Raw genomic sequence first — 18787 nt, forward strand, 5'->3', positions numbered from 1 at the left:
TGAGATTTTCGTTCCGGTGAAACTTTGTATACTTGATCCCAATTTGCTACCCACTATCCAGTATTCGTATAGTTTTGCATCGCCTCTCTCTAACCGGGGTGAACGTCATACTCTAGTACCGAAAGCCTTGGCAAGAAATCGGCGGCTTTAATCTATAAAATCTCAACCACGTCTGCACAAGGTAACTTTTAAGCAACTCAAAAAACAAACCCCAAGCAAACTGTACTTCCATCAAACCTCGTAACAGAAACATGAAAGTCACATTCCTTATTGGAGCGCTCATCGCCGCTGCTGGAGCAGTCAAAGTTCCCTGCACTGGCACTACCTCGTTGAGAGAAGAGGCAGACATGAAGAACCTTCTTTTTGGTTCAGGCGCCATTAATCCAGCGTACCTCGATGATACCCAGTTCAGAGCCGTCCTTTCACAGCAGTTCAACAGTCTCTCCCCCGAGAATGAGCTAGAGTGGAACTTCTTCCACACCGCCAAAGACACCTATGACTGGCATAAACTCGACCGTCTTGTCCAATTTGCCGAGGCCAACGACATGGTAGTCAAGGGCCATGGACTACTCTCGTCATGTTGCAATCCAGATTATGTCCTCAACATCACTAGCCCTGACGCCCTCCGTGCTGAGATTACTAAGCACTTTGAAGCTGTCATGCATCGATACCGGGGCAAGATGGACAGATGGGATGTCGTATCCGAAGCCCTCAAGACAAACGGCAGTGGCTTGGCTTCAAACCACTTTTACGACACCCTCGGTCCCGATTGGGTTGAGGAGGCCTTTCGCATTGCCCGTGCCGCTGATCCTAACGCCAAGCTATTCCTCAATGAGAATCTCGTCGAGTCGATGCCAAACAAGCGTCAAGAACTCTATGACATGGTCGCCAAGCTTGTCTCTAGAGGCGTTCCTATTGATGGAATTGCCCTACAGACCCATGTGACCCTCGAGCCCTTGGTACCTGGTGTTATTCGGGATATGGTGAACTCTTACAAGACACTCGGTCTTGAGGTTTCCATCGCCGAACTGGATGTCCATACATACAACGCAACTCTGCAAGCTGAGATCTATGGCGACGTTATCAAGGAAGCTCTCGACGCAGGTATCACCGATATCAGTTTCTGGGGGTTCACGGATAAGCACCTCTACACTTGGCTCCCGGGGTCTAAGCCGTTGATGTTTAACGAAACTTATTATCCCAAGGAAGCTTTCTACTCGACTCATGAAGCTCTCGCCAACTTTGTCAAGCAATCCTGATCTAATGTCAAGAAGCAGATGAAAGGATAGAAGAGATGGTGCTAGATGACAGTGAATGAGTATTCTGGCACTGTCAAACCTACCACGGTATTCTTTCTTATAGGTGTCGGCCCACTTTGACCGTGGACGTTATATAGCAATAGAAGTTGAATTCTAGTCATACTGCGGTTAGGTGCATCACTTTGTTTTCGCTAAGAAGGACAAGTCGCTAAATCATAGCAATGGAAAGGTCGTATTGCTGTACTCTTACACCTGTACGTAAAACAGCAACTGAATATGACACATGGGCCCTATCCAGAGGGTTAGGATAAAACTATGGAACTAACAGGATAGGCCGGTATTAAGCCAATTCTCAACAGAGTGGATGATCCTTAAGTACATAGCATTTTATTTCCTTGCAGCCGCATTAGTAGGCGCAATATTGTCATTTCTCTGAACCGTTGCCTTACCATTGAAGCTTGTGTTGATGGGACTTGTATTTGTAATGTTTTCACTGCCCATATCAATCAGACTGCTCATGAAACTCGATATATTATGCGCTTACAGCTATTTCCGTTTGAACATTCGTTTATACATCGTTCTTATTCCACACCAAAGCCGTAACGGTCCAGTATTCAACATCCCCGTAAGCCAGTCAGCCGAGTCATGACCCTTGCCTTGTGGCTTCCAATCATGTCACCAGCATAACAATCATTGTTGGTCACACGAGGACGCCAATCAGAAGGAAACAGCCAGTCAAAAGGGAATACGTGGAGTGGCTGGTTACTTGCAGATTTGCCTTATGGTTCGCCTTATCGAAGCCTTGATGATCTGACTCGCAACCCTGACATGAGAAGACCAGTTCTTGGTTGGTATCCCTGAGAGTTCTGATAATTCCAATTCTTTTCCAGCAGGCAAACGTATGAACTTTGCTTAGCTGATTGTGCTCAACGACCAAACCAAACATTGAAGCACTTTCGCCGAAAACATCCATCATCGACTTCATCTCAAGCAAAAACCCCAAATTCCAGTTTCTCTTACCTCGGTGGTCATGATAGGAATCCACGAAGCTGCCAAACGCGGCGATGAATCGGCGTTGTCGGAACTCCTCAAGGATCCGGGGTTCGACAGAATCAATGAGATGGATGACAAACGCTGCACGCCTCTGTGGATCGCTTGTCGTGAGGGACATACGGCCTTTGTTCGAGCGCTTTTGAGCCATGAAAATTTCGATGCCAGCATGGCAAACACCATATGCGAGAGCAACCACACGCCCCTCCAGGTCGCTGTGTGTTTTAGAAACGATGACATCGTTAAAATGTTGCTTGCTCAACCCAACATTAACGTCAACACCAGGGATCGCAACGGCCATACCCCATTGACTCTGGCAGTGAAAAAAGGGTTCGAAAGTACTGTTGCTCTACTGCTGGACATGGACGAAATCGATTTCGGTCTAGATGGCTGCGGCAGGACGCCACTTACAACGGCTTTCGAATGTGGCCACTTGACATTAGCATCGAAGCTATTAAACGCTGAAAGATGTCGAAGTCCAACAGGGATAAAACAGACTTTATTATCGTGGGCATCAGCAAATGACAAGAGAGATGTAGTGCGGCAGATCAATGATCTATACACTATAAACCCGAACCTGCAAGACGGCGATGGAGATACAGCACTTTCTAAAGCTTCTGAGCGCGGCAACTTGTCCATGGTACGACTTCTGCTTGAGAACAGTGCAATCGATGTAAATTCGAAGAACAAGGATGGCAGCACTCCAGTGTCGCGAGCTGCCTTGCATCAACATAAGAATGTGGTGCAGCTCCTTGCAGCAAAAGATAACATCACGCTACATTGTCTTGTCCGAGAGGGCAACCTAGAGTTGACAAACTATCTACTTGACTGCGACATTGATGTTAATCACAAAGACCCTTACGGAATGACTGCATTACATATCGCGATCATCTCCAGAAAGCTGCAGATTGCCGAAAGTCTCATATTACGGGGAGCCGATATCAACGTCAAAGACACGACTGGCAAAACACCCTTGATACTCGCCGTTCAGCATAGGTTGCATGACTTAGTGAAGCTATTGATGTCCAGATCGGCATCTATGATTGGTATACAGATCATCGATTGGCACAGGGTGTACAATCTCCCCTCTCCAGAGTGCGTTCTACGTATTTCCGAACATGTGGGTGGAGTGAAACAAGTGCAGTGGGTTGATCCAAAGTGCGCTTTACAGTATGATCCGGATACAGTGAGGAGTCTGCTGTAAGTAGAACTTCCGAATAAAATTACTAAACAACAGACTGACATTTCCAAGACAAGTCTCCAGCTTCACGGCTTGGGCAGGCTTTTGCAGTAGACACAGGCTTAACATTGCTTTGCCGGGAGGTAGCAGACGCGTCGAATCAGCATCGGTGTTCACAGAACAGAACCGCTTATCCGCTGTTGCTATTGCAGTCTGGGTCCCACATTCACGTATGTTTACGGAGGACTCTGGATGGTATGAGTGTGGCATAGCATGGACAATAGGTGGCACTGGCGATGGTGAACTCAACCAAAAGACTATAGACCACTACAGCATGATACCAGATGGGTGGATTCCCGAAGATGGTATCAGATTCTTTGAACGGCTTATCGTATATTTGACTACGAGTTGGTCAGCGCTCTGTACTGGGGCTGAGGATCATATGTCCGAACGTGTAAGAAGCCGCATGAACCTAGATGTTGGTTATAGCTAATGGTGGAACACAGCGAATGAAACAACTACAAGAAAAAGGTCGCTCAGAAATGATTGACGATCTAGCTGGAGATGCTAAGAACTTGGCTACACTTCGTCGTTGTCTCCGCACACAAGTTCAAGACGCAAAGACATTTGTCGACTATTACGGGCGTTCCCAGGGCTTAGACGTGGACCAACAAACTCTTAAGACGATTGAGGGATTTACTAATATTGACGATCTACTCAAAGAGTTGGATCAGACCATCAGAGATTTGTTGCAGTTGGTGGGTTCAAGTTCCTCTTTTGTTTACATTCTCTAATCCAATAGGAATTTGCATGGGTCTCGATTCATGAGGCTCACAAGTCGACAAGCCTTGGAACAAGCATGAAAAGACTGAGTTGGATAACGGTAAGTGATGCAGTGACCCGCCAGGGTTGATGGGGGCTGAAACAGATATCTACAGTTTATCTTCCTGCCGGCCATGTTTGCATCGGTACGTCTGTCAGTCCATTGAGCTACATCACCTAACGCTAGAATCAGAGCTTGTTTGGCATGAATGTGAACATACTGGAGAACAATCCTGACTGGCGCTGGTATCTTCTTTTCGTAGGTACCATACTGCTTCTAACTATCTCTGTTTGGTTGTTGTTTAAACATCTCAAGGTTTGTCTGCTATCCCAAGCGACAGAAAGGATTCCTCGCATGGTACTGTTTCTCTAACGCGTCAATAGATCGAGACACAAATTGAGAAGCATTTCAAACAATGGAACATGAAGTTCAGTGAGAGGAAAACGAATCAAAAGAACAAAGGTACAGCAGGGCCTCCAGTCTAGGTGAGACATGGCATAAAAGGCGCAATATTGTATCAACTTATGAAACTAGTTGGCGCTTACGGAAGCAAAACAACACATGTTCCCATCTACTACAGCCTCTTGATTATTAGTTTCCTTTATCCCTTGCTCGTCGTGATTGACGTTGGGAAACGCCACCCGCCGCTCAACCTGACACTCATCAATCACGCCCATCGCCAACAATATCTCCTTCCGTAATTCCTTTCTAAAAACCAGAATTTGCTATACAGGCCCTCAAAAGTGAAGGGAGACATTCCTAGCTAACCTCTCTATGTTGGGGCTTGAGGCTATTTCAGTAGGCCGGTGGACCGCGACAAAACACGGCACGGCACGGTACGCACCTGGTTAGCCTTGTTGTATGAATCCCTGCATCTCACAGGAGGGTCAGATCGGCTCGTGACTTATCCAACTTATGAACAAATCTCCGTCCTTGTGCATTTCAGCTACCAACTTGCTTCTGATCGTTGCTATTTGTAGACATGCATAAGCCGGAGGTTAAGAAGACCAGTGTGGATTCGTGCCAACTTCTAGGACACCTGCATTAACTCAATCGTAACCGGCGTTACATTTGTTCACAAGATCATCTGGTGAGATGTCAATTATCATTATCGATATCACAATCTCTGTTGGGTCTCGGACTAAAGACGACCTTGTTCGGCAGTTGATAATGCAATTGGTAACATAAAAGCGTGTCTAGAAACGTGAACTCGGTCAATTGCTATTGCCGCTGTTCTACATAACGGTTAGGTACTTGTTAACTTTGGTAGCGCCTGCTGTGAGATGAGACCTGGGCTGAGACATGTTAATTCAAGTGTTGTGATGATAACTGCCGAAACGAGTAAGCGATCTGAATTGCAACGTTGTGTGCCTGGATCTTGATTAGAGATTGGTTTGCGACACACCGCCATATTATTGTTTCCTAATTTGTATATTGCTGCATAACGTATCGATGTTGATTGCAGTAGACACTGTGCGAAGGTTGTATTTGTTTCAGTTGCTGACATTGTTCTCTCTTACCTCGTCTACCGGCGGTGAGATTCATGCATCAAAATGAGAGACACGCATCTCAGGATGACCAGCCGGGGCAATTTCTGTACCTCAGTTGTAGGTTTTTTTTAAATTTAAAATTTTGGAGTTATCTCCAGTTCCTCGTAAGTATCATCAGTTAATTGAACTGGATGCTCCTCTTTGAATATCGACCACAAAGGCCATTGTCGCTAGCAGTGCCGATGCAAGTGATAATCTTGTGGTTCTACCGGAGAGTAGAACAGTATTGCACCAATTCTAAAAGGGTACAAGTGCAAGGTGTCTCAGAGAAATGATGAGCTCACATGACGAACAGGCTGTCCTTCCAACGGCAGAGCTTTACGCATCCAGGACAAGGACAACAAACTTTGCCATGTCATGTATTTTAGCGATCGTAAAACATCCATACGTTTACTTGTCTCACAATGAGGGGATGGCGCATGGGAGCGCATACCAAAACATGCACCTCTCAGTCGACATCGATTTCTGTTGAACTCAAGCAGAATCGTCAATATCGTTGTTTTCTACTGACATTCATTATAGATCCGTTGGGATGTAAAGGGCGGCAATGACCGTGATCACTACCCTGGCTTTGACACCTGGCAACCCCTTGACGGCACTCCGTAATGTCACATCCAGTCCACTATCGGCTATCAGAACTAACTCGAAACCCAGCAACATCCAGGGCTTCACGTGCCGCAGCCCTGTCAACCTCTGGCTTTATCTTGATGAGTAAGTGACAGTTTTCCACGCCGACTGTGGGCTCCATGCTGAAAGAGACAGTGAGCGCCAACAATTTTCAGGGCCAACTGAAGGCAAAATCAAGATCAACCCCCGACGTATCTCCAAGTACAAGATTGTGCGACGTTGAAGGTGCCGTAACCCAGTCGTTCAACATGTCTGATCGGTGGCTGAGGTTAATTACAATTGTAACATTGCAATGATCTTTCAAAGATGAAGTGCTGTAGTGCGGAGAGGAGATGAATCACTTATAGTTACTCCAGGGGATAGGGTTTCCATCTTCAATTATACTTTTTTTGAGCATCATGACTCCAATGCCCTCACACATGACCTTTGCCCTACTATAAGGTTCAGAAGGGGCTTATAGTTACTCATTATTGTCAAATAGATAATATTATGTGATCTTGTATGCCGGGTAATACGTTTTTATGTATCTCAAACTTACATATCCTAGCTTTTGGCCCTGAAACTGATGTACGAGGATTGAATTATGTAGAATTCGAATATATACTCATTAAAGCTTGCCCCTAGTTGTGACCTGAACTTGGTGAGGTGCCTATAGGTCCCTTGCCTCATGAATAGCTCAAGGGGCAGTGTCGCACACGCGGGTCACAGTAAAGTCGTCCATACCGATGTTGACAACGGAAAAGCTACCTTGGCACACAATGTCGAGAGATAGCGTGACAGGTGAGCTCTGATCATCCGCGATAAAGAACTGCTCAGAGGGTCTCATTCCAGTAGGGGTGCCGTCCGATATTGTCCGGCCCGGGGCCAGGAGTTGCTCGTTAACCTTGAGCGTAACCGTGCAGGTATAACCGCTTCCTTGAGTACCAGTCTCCTGGGAAGAGTAATATCTCAGCTTGTACATAAAAGGACCCAGGGCGGGAAGCTCCTGGGAGATAGACGTAGAAGTGAGGCCTGAGTCGAGGACGATGTAACTAATTGACGATGGTCAGTGTTGGCTCTCTTACATAACCCGGGGTAATTATAGAACTCACAGGGAGTTCGGGACGGTGCGAGGGTTCAGCTGACTAACGGAGATGCCTGAACCCAGTGTCCAAGGGGAACCATCGTTATTATCGTCGAAGCCGCTGTTGACAAGGATCTGGGTCGGGACACAGGCAAGCTCAGCCGTGGTAGTTGTTATTGGCTCGAGTGTGGCAGTGCTTGTATCGATCGCAATCTCGGTGGTTGAAGTTTCAATACCTTCCGTAGTGCCAGAAGCAATTGTTTCGGTTGCAGTTGTCTCCAAGGTCGCAGGGGTTTCGGCCGCGGTTTCAGTGATGGTGGTCTCGAGAAGATCTGTAGTACCAGCAGTAGTGGTAACCACAGTGGCAGTTGTCTCCAATTCCCCGGTAGTCTCGGTTGCCGATTCGTTGACGGTGGTCTCGAGAACATCGGTGGTGTCGGTCACATCAGTGGCAGCCTCGGTGACCGTCGTTTGAAGCCCGTCGGTGGTATCAGTGATGTCGGCAGTAATTGTCGAGAGTCCTGTAGTAGTCGGCTCAAGTGTGACGATCGAAGACAAAGCATCCGAGGAGTAAGGCTTGCAAGGACCAGCGTTGACACCAACACCAAGAAGAGTAGCCGCTAGAAGAGCGACAATTCCGTGACGAGCCATTGTAAAAGGAACGAATGGACAGTGCTTGCAGCACAAAAACAATTGCAAAATGGAATACAGGGCAATGTGCCAAAGAACAATCGTGATGGGAATTAAACTGTTATTTAATTGCAGAGATTATCTAGCTAGTCAGGGGCGGCAGTTGAATACAGTCGTGACTCGACGCCACAGCTGAGATTAGGTTTTAAACATGCACTACAGTCAATAGTCTGGTTATTTATACAGGGGTTTGATTGCAATCACACATACACACAACACTAAAAACAAGGTTAATCAGAACGCTAGAGTCTGATTGATGTGCTAACGTCTCAGCTACAATGTGGCGTCGAACAATTGCAATGCTAGTTCATGCGAAAAAGAAAAGTAGACAAAGAAAAAAACCAATAGCGGTGAGTATTGAGACTCATGAGGAAGTTTTTGTATGTACAGAATTACTCCGTCTGTGAAGCATTTTGGATAGTGGTTTATCTCATGCTGAGACAAAGACTAGACTAGACACAATACGATATACTAGTGAGGTATCCCCACAGTCTAGTAGACGTTGCTGACAGGAGTCTTGATGAGAGACTTCAAGCTAGTCCTTCCATTCATGTCCTCGTTGATAGCCTGAACAAAAGCCTTGGCAATGAGATCCGCAGCCTCGGGACTAGTGTGGGTGTGGTCGCGAGGGTACAGAGAGTTGACCTTTTGGTTACCAAGCTTCTGGTACATCTTGGTAACAGCAGCAAAGTGGTCAACCCAGGTGACGCTGGAACTAGCCAGAGCCCTGTGCGCAGTAGGCACATAACCAACAAAGCGAGGGGCACCAGGCTGAAATGTGCCAGTCTCCCACTGGTTGTTGGGAGTCTGCGTGCTGAGAACGACTTTAGCGCCCTTGGCGACAAGGGCCTTGGCAGCTTGGGAGATGTAAAAGACATAGGTGTACACCTTTTCGCCTGTCTTGTCAGAGGTGCAGACCTCTGTGCCTGCACCGGGACAGGCAGAGCGCAAGTTGTCGTTCTTGTTGGGTGAGCCGCCGTCGTTGTGGCCGAATTCGATGACAACTACATCGCCTGGCTTGACGAGGTTGACAATCTCCTGGAAACGGCCCTCTTTGGTGTATGAACGAGCGGATCGACCACCGATGGCCTTGTTGACGGCATTGACCTTGAGGTATTTGCCAATGTAGTTGCCCCAGCCATCAGTAGCACCGTCGTTGGCACCGCTTCTAGCCATAGTAGAGTCGCCTGCAAATTGTAAGTATATGATGAAGAGATGGGTAAGGTGAGACATACCAGCAAAGTAGACTGTTTGGCCAGCCACAACCTGGAATGCTCCAGCAGCAAGAGCCGCGAAAGAAACAGTGAACTTCATGATTACTAGTTACTCGTCTAGAGAATAATACACAAGAACTTGGCGATCTAAAGGGTGCGCCCAGACCTGTATATCTACTACAATGGCATGCCATCAAAACCCCGGATTACAACATTCATCTCCACGAATGGGGAATGTACCAATCTATCCTCCGAGGATACCTGTTTGAGTTTCGCCCCGGCCTCTGCTCACCCGGCAAACAGGGATCCGGTAGCATTTCCACCAGTTAGGGAACAGATCGGTTGCTGTTGCAGGGTTCAGCCCGGCACTTTTGGGGTCGGAGACTCGGAGGGAACCGATTGATGGAATTGGTAGGATGCATGCAGATGCCACGAGGCGGTCCTATGATAAGAATATGCTTAATATTTTGGGGGGCTTTAGTATAAGAGCCAAGACGTAACGTTGAATTCTAGAAGATGCTCATTTGTCAACTTTCGGAAAAGAGGTTGGGATTGCTCGGTAGGAGATGTACCGAGCGCGGGGAAATGGTATATCATTTCCCGATAGAGTTTTCATCTCAACTTGTTTAACAGCATGGGGTTGGTGGTCAGATGCCTCGGCCGAGAGATTACTACCTTCTTAAACCGTAGATCAGACTGTTTAGCGAGATGTTGCCATTCCCGGACCAATGACCTCAATAACCCCGGTCCTTCGGATGGGGTTGTGAGCCGAAAAGACAAGATGCATATATTCATGGTTCATCCATCAAGACATGAACTTTCATTTATTTTTTGCAATTCAATTTCGGAGATAATATGCGTCACATTTGTTGTTCTAATGGACTTCATCTCCAGATCGTGTCAATTTGCGAGCCTTGAGATACACGGAGCTGTGTTCATATGGGTGCAATTATACCGATTTCCAGTAACGCTTTTGTCACATCGCATGGGTTTCAAAGACAAGAGGCGTCATGAGAAAGAATTAATTATCATCGCATGCTTCGAGAGGTCTGTTGATACCATTACAGGATGGGACTAACAATCTTAAAAATAACAAAGGAAACTGTCTCAAAACTATCAACTCTAGGGTAACTGATGTTACGTCGGTTCATGTCCCTGGCAGCAAAACACGATTGGCTTCTCGTGCACTAAGCAAGATAGTTAAATTGTCAAGTGTAACCTTATCTCTAGAGACTGGACGAGGTGAAAGGCAGACAAAGTCGGGTTCCGATGGAATATGCAACTACCGACGAACAATTTCTTCAATTCGAAAAGTCAACTAGCTAACCAATCAACCGTCAAGCATGACAGAGTCCCAAAAGATGCCATTTATTTCTTCAAACTACGACCAATCACGATGTGGACATGACAGGGTCCCTGTCTTGGCTCAAATCCTTCTTCCTAGTGTCTTGTTCTTATCGTCGACACCGAACGAAGCATTCAAGGAATCTCGTATTATAACTGTTTATATATCTTGAAGAAAGATAAAGTATAATACGATAAATAATAAGGGCTTGGTAACTCTGCCTTTTGTTCAAGTAGACTTGGTCCATCTCTCTTGACTTCTTTTGCTACCAAGGTTTGATCCAAGATCTTATCAGATTCCAAGAGATCTAGCCTCTAGATACTCGCCCAAGCCAATGACCTCAGCTCTAGTGGGACAGCCAAGCTTAAGCTTACGTTGTCTCAGGGCTGAAAGTTCCGTTCCTTACCTAGCTCCATCCACCGTCATCGTATAAAATGTCCCTTGCATCTTGTGAGCCCCCACTTGTTATGAATGACTCTGCAAAAAATGCGTCCCTTTTGCAACATCATCAGAAGCCGCACTATAACACGCATCACTCCCGCATCTTTCCATCTCCAACATCGCCTTTTCTCTCAAACAACATATAGTCTCGGCATCAAGATGAACGGACACGGAGATTTGAATAATTCTCACGCTGGAAGAACAGCGGTGGAATTCGCCGCCGATCCATCGCTCAGAAACAAGTCCCTCGCCATCGACCGCGATCACGATGACGCCACAATCCGCCAACAATACCGTCCTTTTCTTTTCGATGGCAATATGCCCGCCGATGATTGGGTTGCTGAACTGGAACTGAGCACAGCAATCAAGATGGTGCAGTCGGAGATTATGGACAAGAAGCTTGATCGCCTCCGGATTCTTGTTCTTTACGGTAGTCTTAGAAGCCGGTAAGTATAGGCCCAAAATATCCATTGGCTCGATGGTTCAGTCTCATATTGTTATTGATCTTCATACTGATACAGATATCCATAGGTCATACTCCCGTCTTCTAGCTCTCGAAGCCTCACGTATCCTTTTCCGCCTCGGCTGCGATGTACGAGTATATAACCCAGCCGGTCTACCTCAAAAAGACGATGTCCAACACGACCATCCCAAAGTCCAAGAACTGCGGGAGCTGAGCAAATGGAGCGATGGTCACGTATGGATCAGCCCAGAGCAACACGGCAACTTGGTACGCCTCATCAGACAAATTCATGGACACAGACAGAGCTAACAAATCTTTCAAGACCGGCATCTTTAAGCAACAAATCGATTGGATCCCTCTATCCACAGGCTCTGTACGTCCCACGCAGGGAAGAACTCTGGCTGTGGGACAAGTCAGCGGCGGGTCTCAGTCCTTTAACTCTGTCAACTCATTGCGTATCCTTGGACGTTGGATGCGCATGTTTGCTATTCCGAACCAAAGCTCAGTGCCGATGGCGTATACGCAGTTTACTCCCGAGGAGGAAGGTAGTCGCATGATGGTCAGTTCTAACCGCGATCGCCTTGTCGATTGTATGGAGGAGCTCGTCAAGTACACCATTGTCATGAGACCTCACTTCGATCTCTTTGGGGATCGCTTTAGCGAGCGTGAGGAGAAGAGAGTAAAGGAAATGAAGAAAGAGGAGGGAAACTAAACTTGATGACATAGAAGGGTGAAACATGGAGATACGCACTAGAGCTAGAACGATATCTTGATAACCTGTCACTGCATTTTTTAGAAAGATTAGAGTTTGCGTAATAGATCTAGGCTATAAATATCTACCTACTACACAGCCAATTATCCTTGGCTAGTTGAACAGATGTTATCAAGGGCAAGCCGATTTAACCTATGTACCTTTGTCCCTTGTAACAGGGGCCTCTGTTTTTGGGTACTTTGGTGCAACGGCCGACAACAGAGTATGAGAATGGCGCTTCATTAACCGCGATCTGTGTCAAATAATGTCGTAGGACTTTCCGTTACCGAGAGCTAGTCACTCAGCTGAAGTTACAATAGCGAATCAAGACACAATGGCGTTTCCAACCCCTGAAGCTTATCAGTTAGTTAGCCAGTCAGCCTTGGTCGTCACTCCATAGCGCACCGGTTCTCCACCTATGCTACGACTCTGACACAAGACAGGATGCCTACCAGGTCCATGGAACTTATTGTGCAAGTCTAAGGTTTCCATCTGCTCTACTTCTACATTCTAACATTGTCCAGCTCAAGTAAAACCGACGCAATGGGTGATAACTTTCAAGACCAAGATGAGCCAACGGGTCAGACTGAAGAGAAACCAATGTCTCCATCCAGAGATGCTGGTATGACTGAAGAGTCCAAACTGGTAATTCAACACGAATTTGGCCATGATTACAATAGCGAAAATCAGGATATCTACGAGTGAGTTACCAGGAAAGCCTCTCGAATATACACTGACGCTGACATCTCCCAGTGTTATTCTTGTCTCTGGCATCAAGGTAGAAAGTCCAGTCAAGTGGAAAGGGAACAATGGTGCTGCCTTTATAAGGAAAGCCCTTGATGGCGTAGGAGAAGGCCATGGTCGCCAGTTATTCTACGAGTACCACACAGATGTCGTCAATGGGATATACTACACGCCCGATGGTGTTTACAAGGAGGCAGAGGCATTGCTTAATCTTCTGAGCGAGCATCGGACCCCCAAGATCAAGGTGTGGTATCTTGGACTCACTCCAACGACGTTACTGACATGTTATGGTAGGAAACGAGACGTCCGATATATTTCTTTTCTCATGACATTGGCGGAACTATAGTCAAAGCGGTGAGTCATGCATGATGAACACTTCGTTGATCAAGTTGCTGAAACTATTTAGGCCTTGTCGTTGGCGTCAAAGAACAGATCTCAGTATGCCGACATCCTGGACTGTACTCGCGCTGTGGTGAGACCTATAGCCTTGCCTGTATTTGAGTTGTGCTGATTATTTCGTCCGTGGTAGTGCTTCTTCGCTTATCCACATCGATGTCCTAATCAAAGCCTACTGCAGGACGCCATGTTACGGCTTATGTCTGAAGAACCTCTCCGCTGGTCGGGTAACATGTTGGACTATGCCAAGAGCCTCTCGGAAACCATCTTACATGTGAATGATAATTTCCTCCAGACCCAGATACTCACTCAGGCCAAGATGATGAATGTGGTTTACACATTCGACCAGGATCCGGAAAAACAGGTTTGTGCAGGTTGAATCAAACTCAGGATTGTGATGTACTCATTATCTATAAAGGTCTTTCCACTCTCCATGTGTATCATGGGCATTCCCTCCGAGCGAGTCATCAAGATAGAAAGCCCTTATAGTGGTTTGATGGTTCCGTGGTTTGATGATACACATCCTTTCAACCACGTTGCAGATTCAGACTGGCTATGTAAGTCGCCTTCTGAACTCACTCAAGCCATCACTGACAATATTTTTAGGTGGAGATCTTACCGACGAGCAGCATGTCGCCCTTCGCAAAATCATCAATCAAGCCTCACCAGTATTCCCATATGAAGACATCGATACAACCTGGCAACACCCAGGCCTTTTGGAATTAGCAGAAGCCAACGATAATTGTATCATACATATTAGATGTAGCCACGGAGCAGATAGATTGTCTGAGAATGCGGCCTTCTTCATCAACAACCACAGCACTGGACCGTTGTTGTACATGAAATTCGACACCCACGATGTACGGTTCAACAATTGTGAAGCAATGTTGAGGTTATTCCTCGCTCGGCTGGCATGTAATAAATTGCAGAGTGGAGGTCTGGTAGGAGGAGACTCACAAAATATTACCGACGTCAACTTTCGTGATGTCGTCTCGCTGTTTGGCCAGTGGGAGTATTTCCTATACAAACTCAAAGGTAAGTCAACACGAGACAGCTTTGTTTAAAACACTTATGCGTTTGCAGAATCCACAACTAGTATTCAAATCCTTGGGTGTTTTGATGAGTGCGACGACTCGGCTATTTGGTTTCTCTCTCAGGTTAAAGACCTTGTCCTCAGAAGCGAACTTCGTCTCAAGATCGTGATTACCACCACCAACGGAAGTCCTGGGGATGACCGTATCACCTCCGCACTATCTAAATTCCCCTCAGAAACTATCAAAACCATCGAATGTATCCCTGTGGAGACCACTCCATTTCCGGTTGACCTGGAGTCATCAAAGCTTATGCAGCAATACCCGAGTGTTGTTGGGCCCGACCAGCGTCGTGAGATCCGTGGAATACTTACCGCATGCACTAGCGATCATAAGCTCTGTGAATTGGTCCTACAATGGCTATCGTCTGACAGGGAGCAAATCACGCGTATTCAGAAACTTGTTGGAAATCCCCTGACACCAGGCATAGTCTTTGCAGAACTATTGGATACCATGGAAGATTCTCACAGACCATGGGCTAAGATACTGCTCTCGTGGGTTCTGGTGAGCTACAGACCTCTTCGGGCCGAGGAGCTTCTTCAGGTTTCCAACATTGCATGGAAACGAACACAGACAAGCAAAACCATGCGGCCTGCTTTGGCTGATATAATGACTAGCTTTCGTGGACTGCTCGCTATCGTGAATGGCGAGGTCCGTTTCCGACATCCATATACCCGTTCTTGGCTCAGCAGTCAGCGAACCGCTATCGGTGAAGATATGTGGTATTGCACAACAGAGGGTAGCTGTCATAAGGTGATCCTTCAAACATGCATCGACCACTTGAACGACATGAGTACGAATGCAGAAGATTGGGTCCGCTCGTTTCCGTACGCTATCGAGTTCTGGTTCAAACACTCGCCATTATTTGATGGATCAGAGGACTTACTGCTAAGTCTGTTTGAGGACGAGTCCGTGTTCCAAAGGTGGGCCAAAGCCCTTGTTGAGATCCCTAGCAGACGACTCAATCCTCTTCCGGATCACATCAAGCCCTTGCCTATGGCCGCACATCTGGGCCTAATGACTGTTGTGAAAGCACTTCTGGAAGGCCATCCCGATCAAGTAATGATTCGCGACCAGGCCTTGATTGAAGCTTGCAGAGCAGGTCATGCTCATCTCATTCGGATTTTTATGGATGCAAAGATGCCTGATATAAGCGCTCCAGACCTTGCTTTGCAAGAAGCTGCGAAACAGGCTAGCAAATTCGGTAGCGATGAAGCACTGAGAGAACTAGTCAACTCGCTGCCGATGCCCCCTGATCTAATCCCTGTGCAACAAAGTGTGGCAGGAGAACGAAGGACTGATGACGAGACGAAAGAAGAGAAAGAAACGGAGAAGCCCATAGACACTTCGCCGGTCACAATGAGAGAGGCCAGTGACGAGACGGAAGATGACCGACACGAACCCGATCCTCTTCAATGGCTTTCCTTACCAATGTACCGAGCTGCCGCATCAGGCATGGAGGATATTGTCGAGAAACTACTGCAGTTTGGGGTGAAGCCAAACCCTGCAAAAGGAACAACCCCCGACGGCAACAGTTACCTACGCGCCGCAGTGGGCAAGTCACATCACCAATGTGCCAAGTTACTTATCGATGCAGGTGAAGAAATGACAAAGGGAAGCGGCGACATCAACACTCTACTGGGACACGCTGTCGGATGGGCCTCTGGTGAAATGGTTCAACTGTTGCTTGAGAATGGTGCTAGAATTGACGAACCAAACTCATTCGACGAGGTACCCTTGGCCAGCGCTGTATATTGGGGCTGCTTTGCCGCAACCAAGGCCATACTCTCCTACCGAGACTATCGCGAGTACTATGTCGACGAGCCGGGCAAAAACCCTGTCGACGTGGCCGTAGAACATGGACATTACAGATGCCTCAAGATCGTACTTGATCACGGATTTAGTCCCAACATCTACACTTCCGGCGGTGACACAGCTCTAAGATGCGCAGCATACTACGGAAGAATGGATATCTGCAAGCTTCTGCTGCAATATGGTGCTGATCCAGATCTGACTCCCGAGGGCGCTGTGACTACACCTCTCATCCAAGCAGTGACACGAGGAGATCTTGACATGGTCAAACTTCTGGTCGAATACAAAGTCACTATCGACAAGGGTGAGACATCCGTATGGTCTCGCACACCGAGTATGTTTTACCAAATTGGGATAGGTACATATACTGACTACTCATAGTGCATGTAGCCGTCGACTCGAAGAAGCCTGCAATCGTACAGTATCTTCTCGCACAGGGAGCAGACCCCAATGTCCGTGACTCAGAGGGTGTGCCTCCGATAGCCTCTGCAGTTAAAGCTGGCGATCCAGACGTGGTACAATGGCTTGTGGAAAAAGGTGCAGCTATGAATTTGACCAATGCCAGCAACGAAACGACACTATTACACGAAGCCATCTCACGTCCTGAAACACTTCGTGTTCTCCTACAACATGGCGCTGACATTACAATGACGAACAAATGGTCACACACAGCCCTGGACGTTGCCATTGGATCCAACTATCTCACAAGTGTTCGGATAATACTTGAACAGGCCAGAGATAAACTTGACCTCGGTTCGGAAAGCACACGACGGGCACTCTGTGAAGCAGTGACCAGCGGTTATACTTACGTTGTTGGGGCCTTGCTAGAAGCTGGCGCTGATGTCAACACTGTTAATGTGAACGGCGAGTCCCTTCTCATGCTTGCTGTTAAACACAACAGAGAAAGCAACATGGTCTGCATGATTCTGGATTACAACCCAAATTTGACAATGAGGGACGACAAACAAAACACGGCACTCCACCATATCAACAAGACCACACGCTTAGAGACAGTCAGACGAATCGTGAATTCTGGTGGAAAGTTGGATGCCATGAATGATTGCGAGGGCATCCCGTTCGTTGTCGCTATCAAGGCTCAGCTTGACGATGTCTTTACGTATATGCTAACAAAGCAACCGACTCTAGCAATTAGGTGCCCTGCGGCATCAAGCAAGACACTAACCCCATTACATGAGGCGTGTATAAACGGCACACTGTCAATGGTTCGAACGCTGGTTCACCACAAAGTCAAAGTAGACGTCAACGCATCCTGTGAAGGGATCTACGGAACTCCACTAATTGCAACGACACTCAGGTCGGACATTGCGTCGCCTACCAGTAGCGCACGTCATATATTTGCTCAACTTCTTTCCAAGGGCGCCGATAGTAGCATTGCTAGTGGCGTGTTTCGATATCCCCTCATCTCAGCATGTCTAGCCGGTGACACGAACACGATTGAGCTTTGCACGATAAAAACCTCTCCTACAGAGCATGACAGCCTGCAGCGCAAACCAGTTCATTTGGCTTGTTATAATTCCTTGGAGGCCGTCAACCAGTTGAAATTACTCGATTCGGAGTATGCTGCTCGAGATATAGTTGGGCGAGTACCTCTGCACTATGCTGTCATGAGTGGGAACGTTGAGCTGGCGCGGGTGGTGCTTGAGCGCTCTGAACGAGCTGGCCTTGGCATAGATACTCTTGACAACGATGGATGGACATCACTCTTATGGGCGGTTCGCGCTTCTCGTATCTGGCTGTGACATCATACAGACCGTGTTCCAAATACTGATATGGTTTCATTCCTTTTGGACAAGGGCGCCGACGCTGCTGTCAAAGGGAAAGGAGTGGATCGAGACTGGACGGCTCACGAAGTGGCGTACTATTACCACACTGACAGGTAAGTGATATTCGATCTATTGTAGATACGCATGCTAACTATTCATGTTAATAGTTTTCTCTCAGTATTACCCCACAGTTTTAACGACATTGTCAGCCCCAGAAAGAGGGGTGATCTAGCACGGTCGCCAGAGAAGACAGCAGTATTTTGCGACTGTTGTTTGCTTGACATCTACGGATTCTACTACACCTGTTCAACATGCTTCGAATGCGATTTGTGTGACAAGTGTTACTTGTCTGTTTCCAAGATACATCCTGCTCATTCATCATTCATGAAGTGGGGTAGTGAGATGGAGGAAGAGGATGCTAGCATGATGCATATTGGGGACGACGATACAACATTGGGCCTCACATAGCCGCTCCTTGAGACGCATTTAATGATGAGAATTTGG

General features: G+C 47.0%; 7 protein-coding genes across 7 annotated transcripts, besides 1 other annotated feature; 5 read left to right on the forward strand and 2 right to left on the reverse strand.

Annotated features, from left to right (window-relative positions):
• Positions 1-251: 251 nt before the first annotated feature.
• On the forward strand, positions 252-1259 carry FPSE_04027 (uncharacterized protein; the record flags this gene model as incomplete). Its single annotated transcript, XM_009257145.1, has 1 exon — positions 252-1259. One exon carries the CDS (start codon positions 252-254, stop codon positions 1257-1259), a length of 1008 nt encoding a protein of 335 aa, XP_009255420.1.
• Positions 1260-2289: 1030 nt separating this feature from the next.
• FPSE_04026 (uncharacterized protein) lies at positions 2290-4797 on the forward strand (the record flags this gene model as incomplete). The annotated part of the gene is made up of 7 exons (XM_009257144.1): positions 2290-3509; positions 3562-3943; positions 3996-4247; positions 4292-4372; positions 4428-4457; positions 4505-4570; positions 4696-4797. 7 exons carry the CDS (start codon positions 2290-2292, stop codon positions 4795-4797), a joined length of 2133 nt encoding a protein of 710 aa, XP_009255419.1.
• Positions 4798-5865: 1068 nt separating this feature from the next.
• FPSE_04025 (uncharacterized protein) lies at positions 5866-6712 on the forward strand (the record flags this gene model as incomplete). The annotated part of the gene is made up of 5 exons (XM_009257143.1): positions 5866-5919; positions 5961-5966; positions 6385-6464; positions 6517-6573; positions 6625-6712. The coding sequence occupies 5 exons, from the start codon at positions 5866-5868 to the stop codon at positions 6710-6712; spliced, it is 285 nt and encodes a 94-aa protein (XP_009255418.1).
• Positions 5925-5946: a repeat region.
• A 190-nt stretch (positions 6713-6902) lies between the features above and the next one.
• Positions 6903-8203, reverse strand: FPSE_04024 (uncharacterized protein; the record flags this gene model as incomplete). The annotated part of the gene is made up of 4 exons (XM_009257142.1): positions 6903-6920; positions 7028-7051; positions 7187-7520; positions 7581-8203. 4 exons carry the CDS (start codon positions 8201-8203, stop codon positions 6903-6905), a joined length of 999 nt encoding a protein of 332 aa, XP_009255417.1.
• A 531-nt stretch (positions 8204-8734) lies between these two features.
• On the reverse strand, positions 8735-9556 carry FPSE_04023 (uncharacterized protein; the record flags this gene model as incomplete). Its single annotated transcript, XM_009257141.1, has 2 exons — positions 8735-9429; positions 9478-9556. 2 exons carry the CDS (start codon positions 9554-9556, stop codon positions 8735-8737), a joined length of 774 nt encoding a protein of 257 aa, XP_009255416.1.
• Positions 9557-11287: 1731 nt separating this feature from the next.
• Positions 11288-12417, forward strand: FPSE_04022 (uncharacterized protein; the record flags this gene model as incomplete). Its single annotated transcript, XM_009257140.1, has 3 exons — positions 11288-11688; positions 11774-11972; positions 12028-12417. 3 exons carry the CDS (start codon positions 11288-11290, stop codon positions 12415-12417), a joined length of 990 nt encoding a protein of 329 aa, XP_009255415.1.
• A 373-nt stretch (positions 12418-12790) lies between these two features.
• Positions 12791-18751, forward strand: FPSE_04021 (uncharacterized protein; the record flags this gene model as incomplete). The annotated part of the gene is made up of 12 exons (XM_009257139.1): positions 12791-12819; positions 12981-13157; positions 13210-13444; positions 13495-13554; positions 13607-13672; positions 13730-13960; positions 14015-14153; positions 14203-14631; positions 14680-16833; positions 16881-18128; positions 18270-18396; positions 18451-18751. The coding sequence occupies 12 exons, from the start codon at positions 12791-12793 to the stop codon at positions 18749-18751; spliced, it is 5196 nt and encodes a 1731-aa protein (XP_009255414.1).
• Between the last annotated feature and the right edge of the window lie 36 nt (positions 18752-18787).

Source organism: Fusarium pseudograminearum, chromosome 3 (genome assembly GCF_000303195.2).
Source record: "Fusarium pseudograminearum CS3096 chromosome 3, whole genome shotgun sequence".
NCBI lineage: Eukaryota > Fungi > Ascomycota > Sordariomycetes > Hypocreales > Nectriaceae > Fusarium > Fusarium pseudograminearum.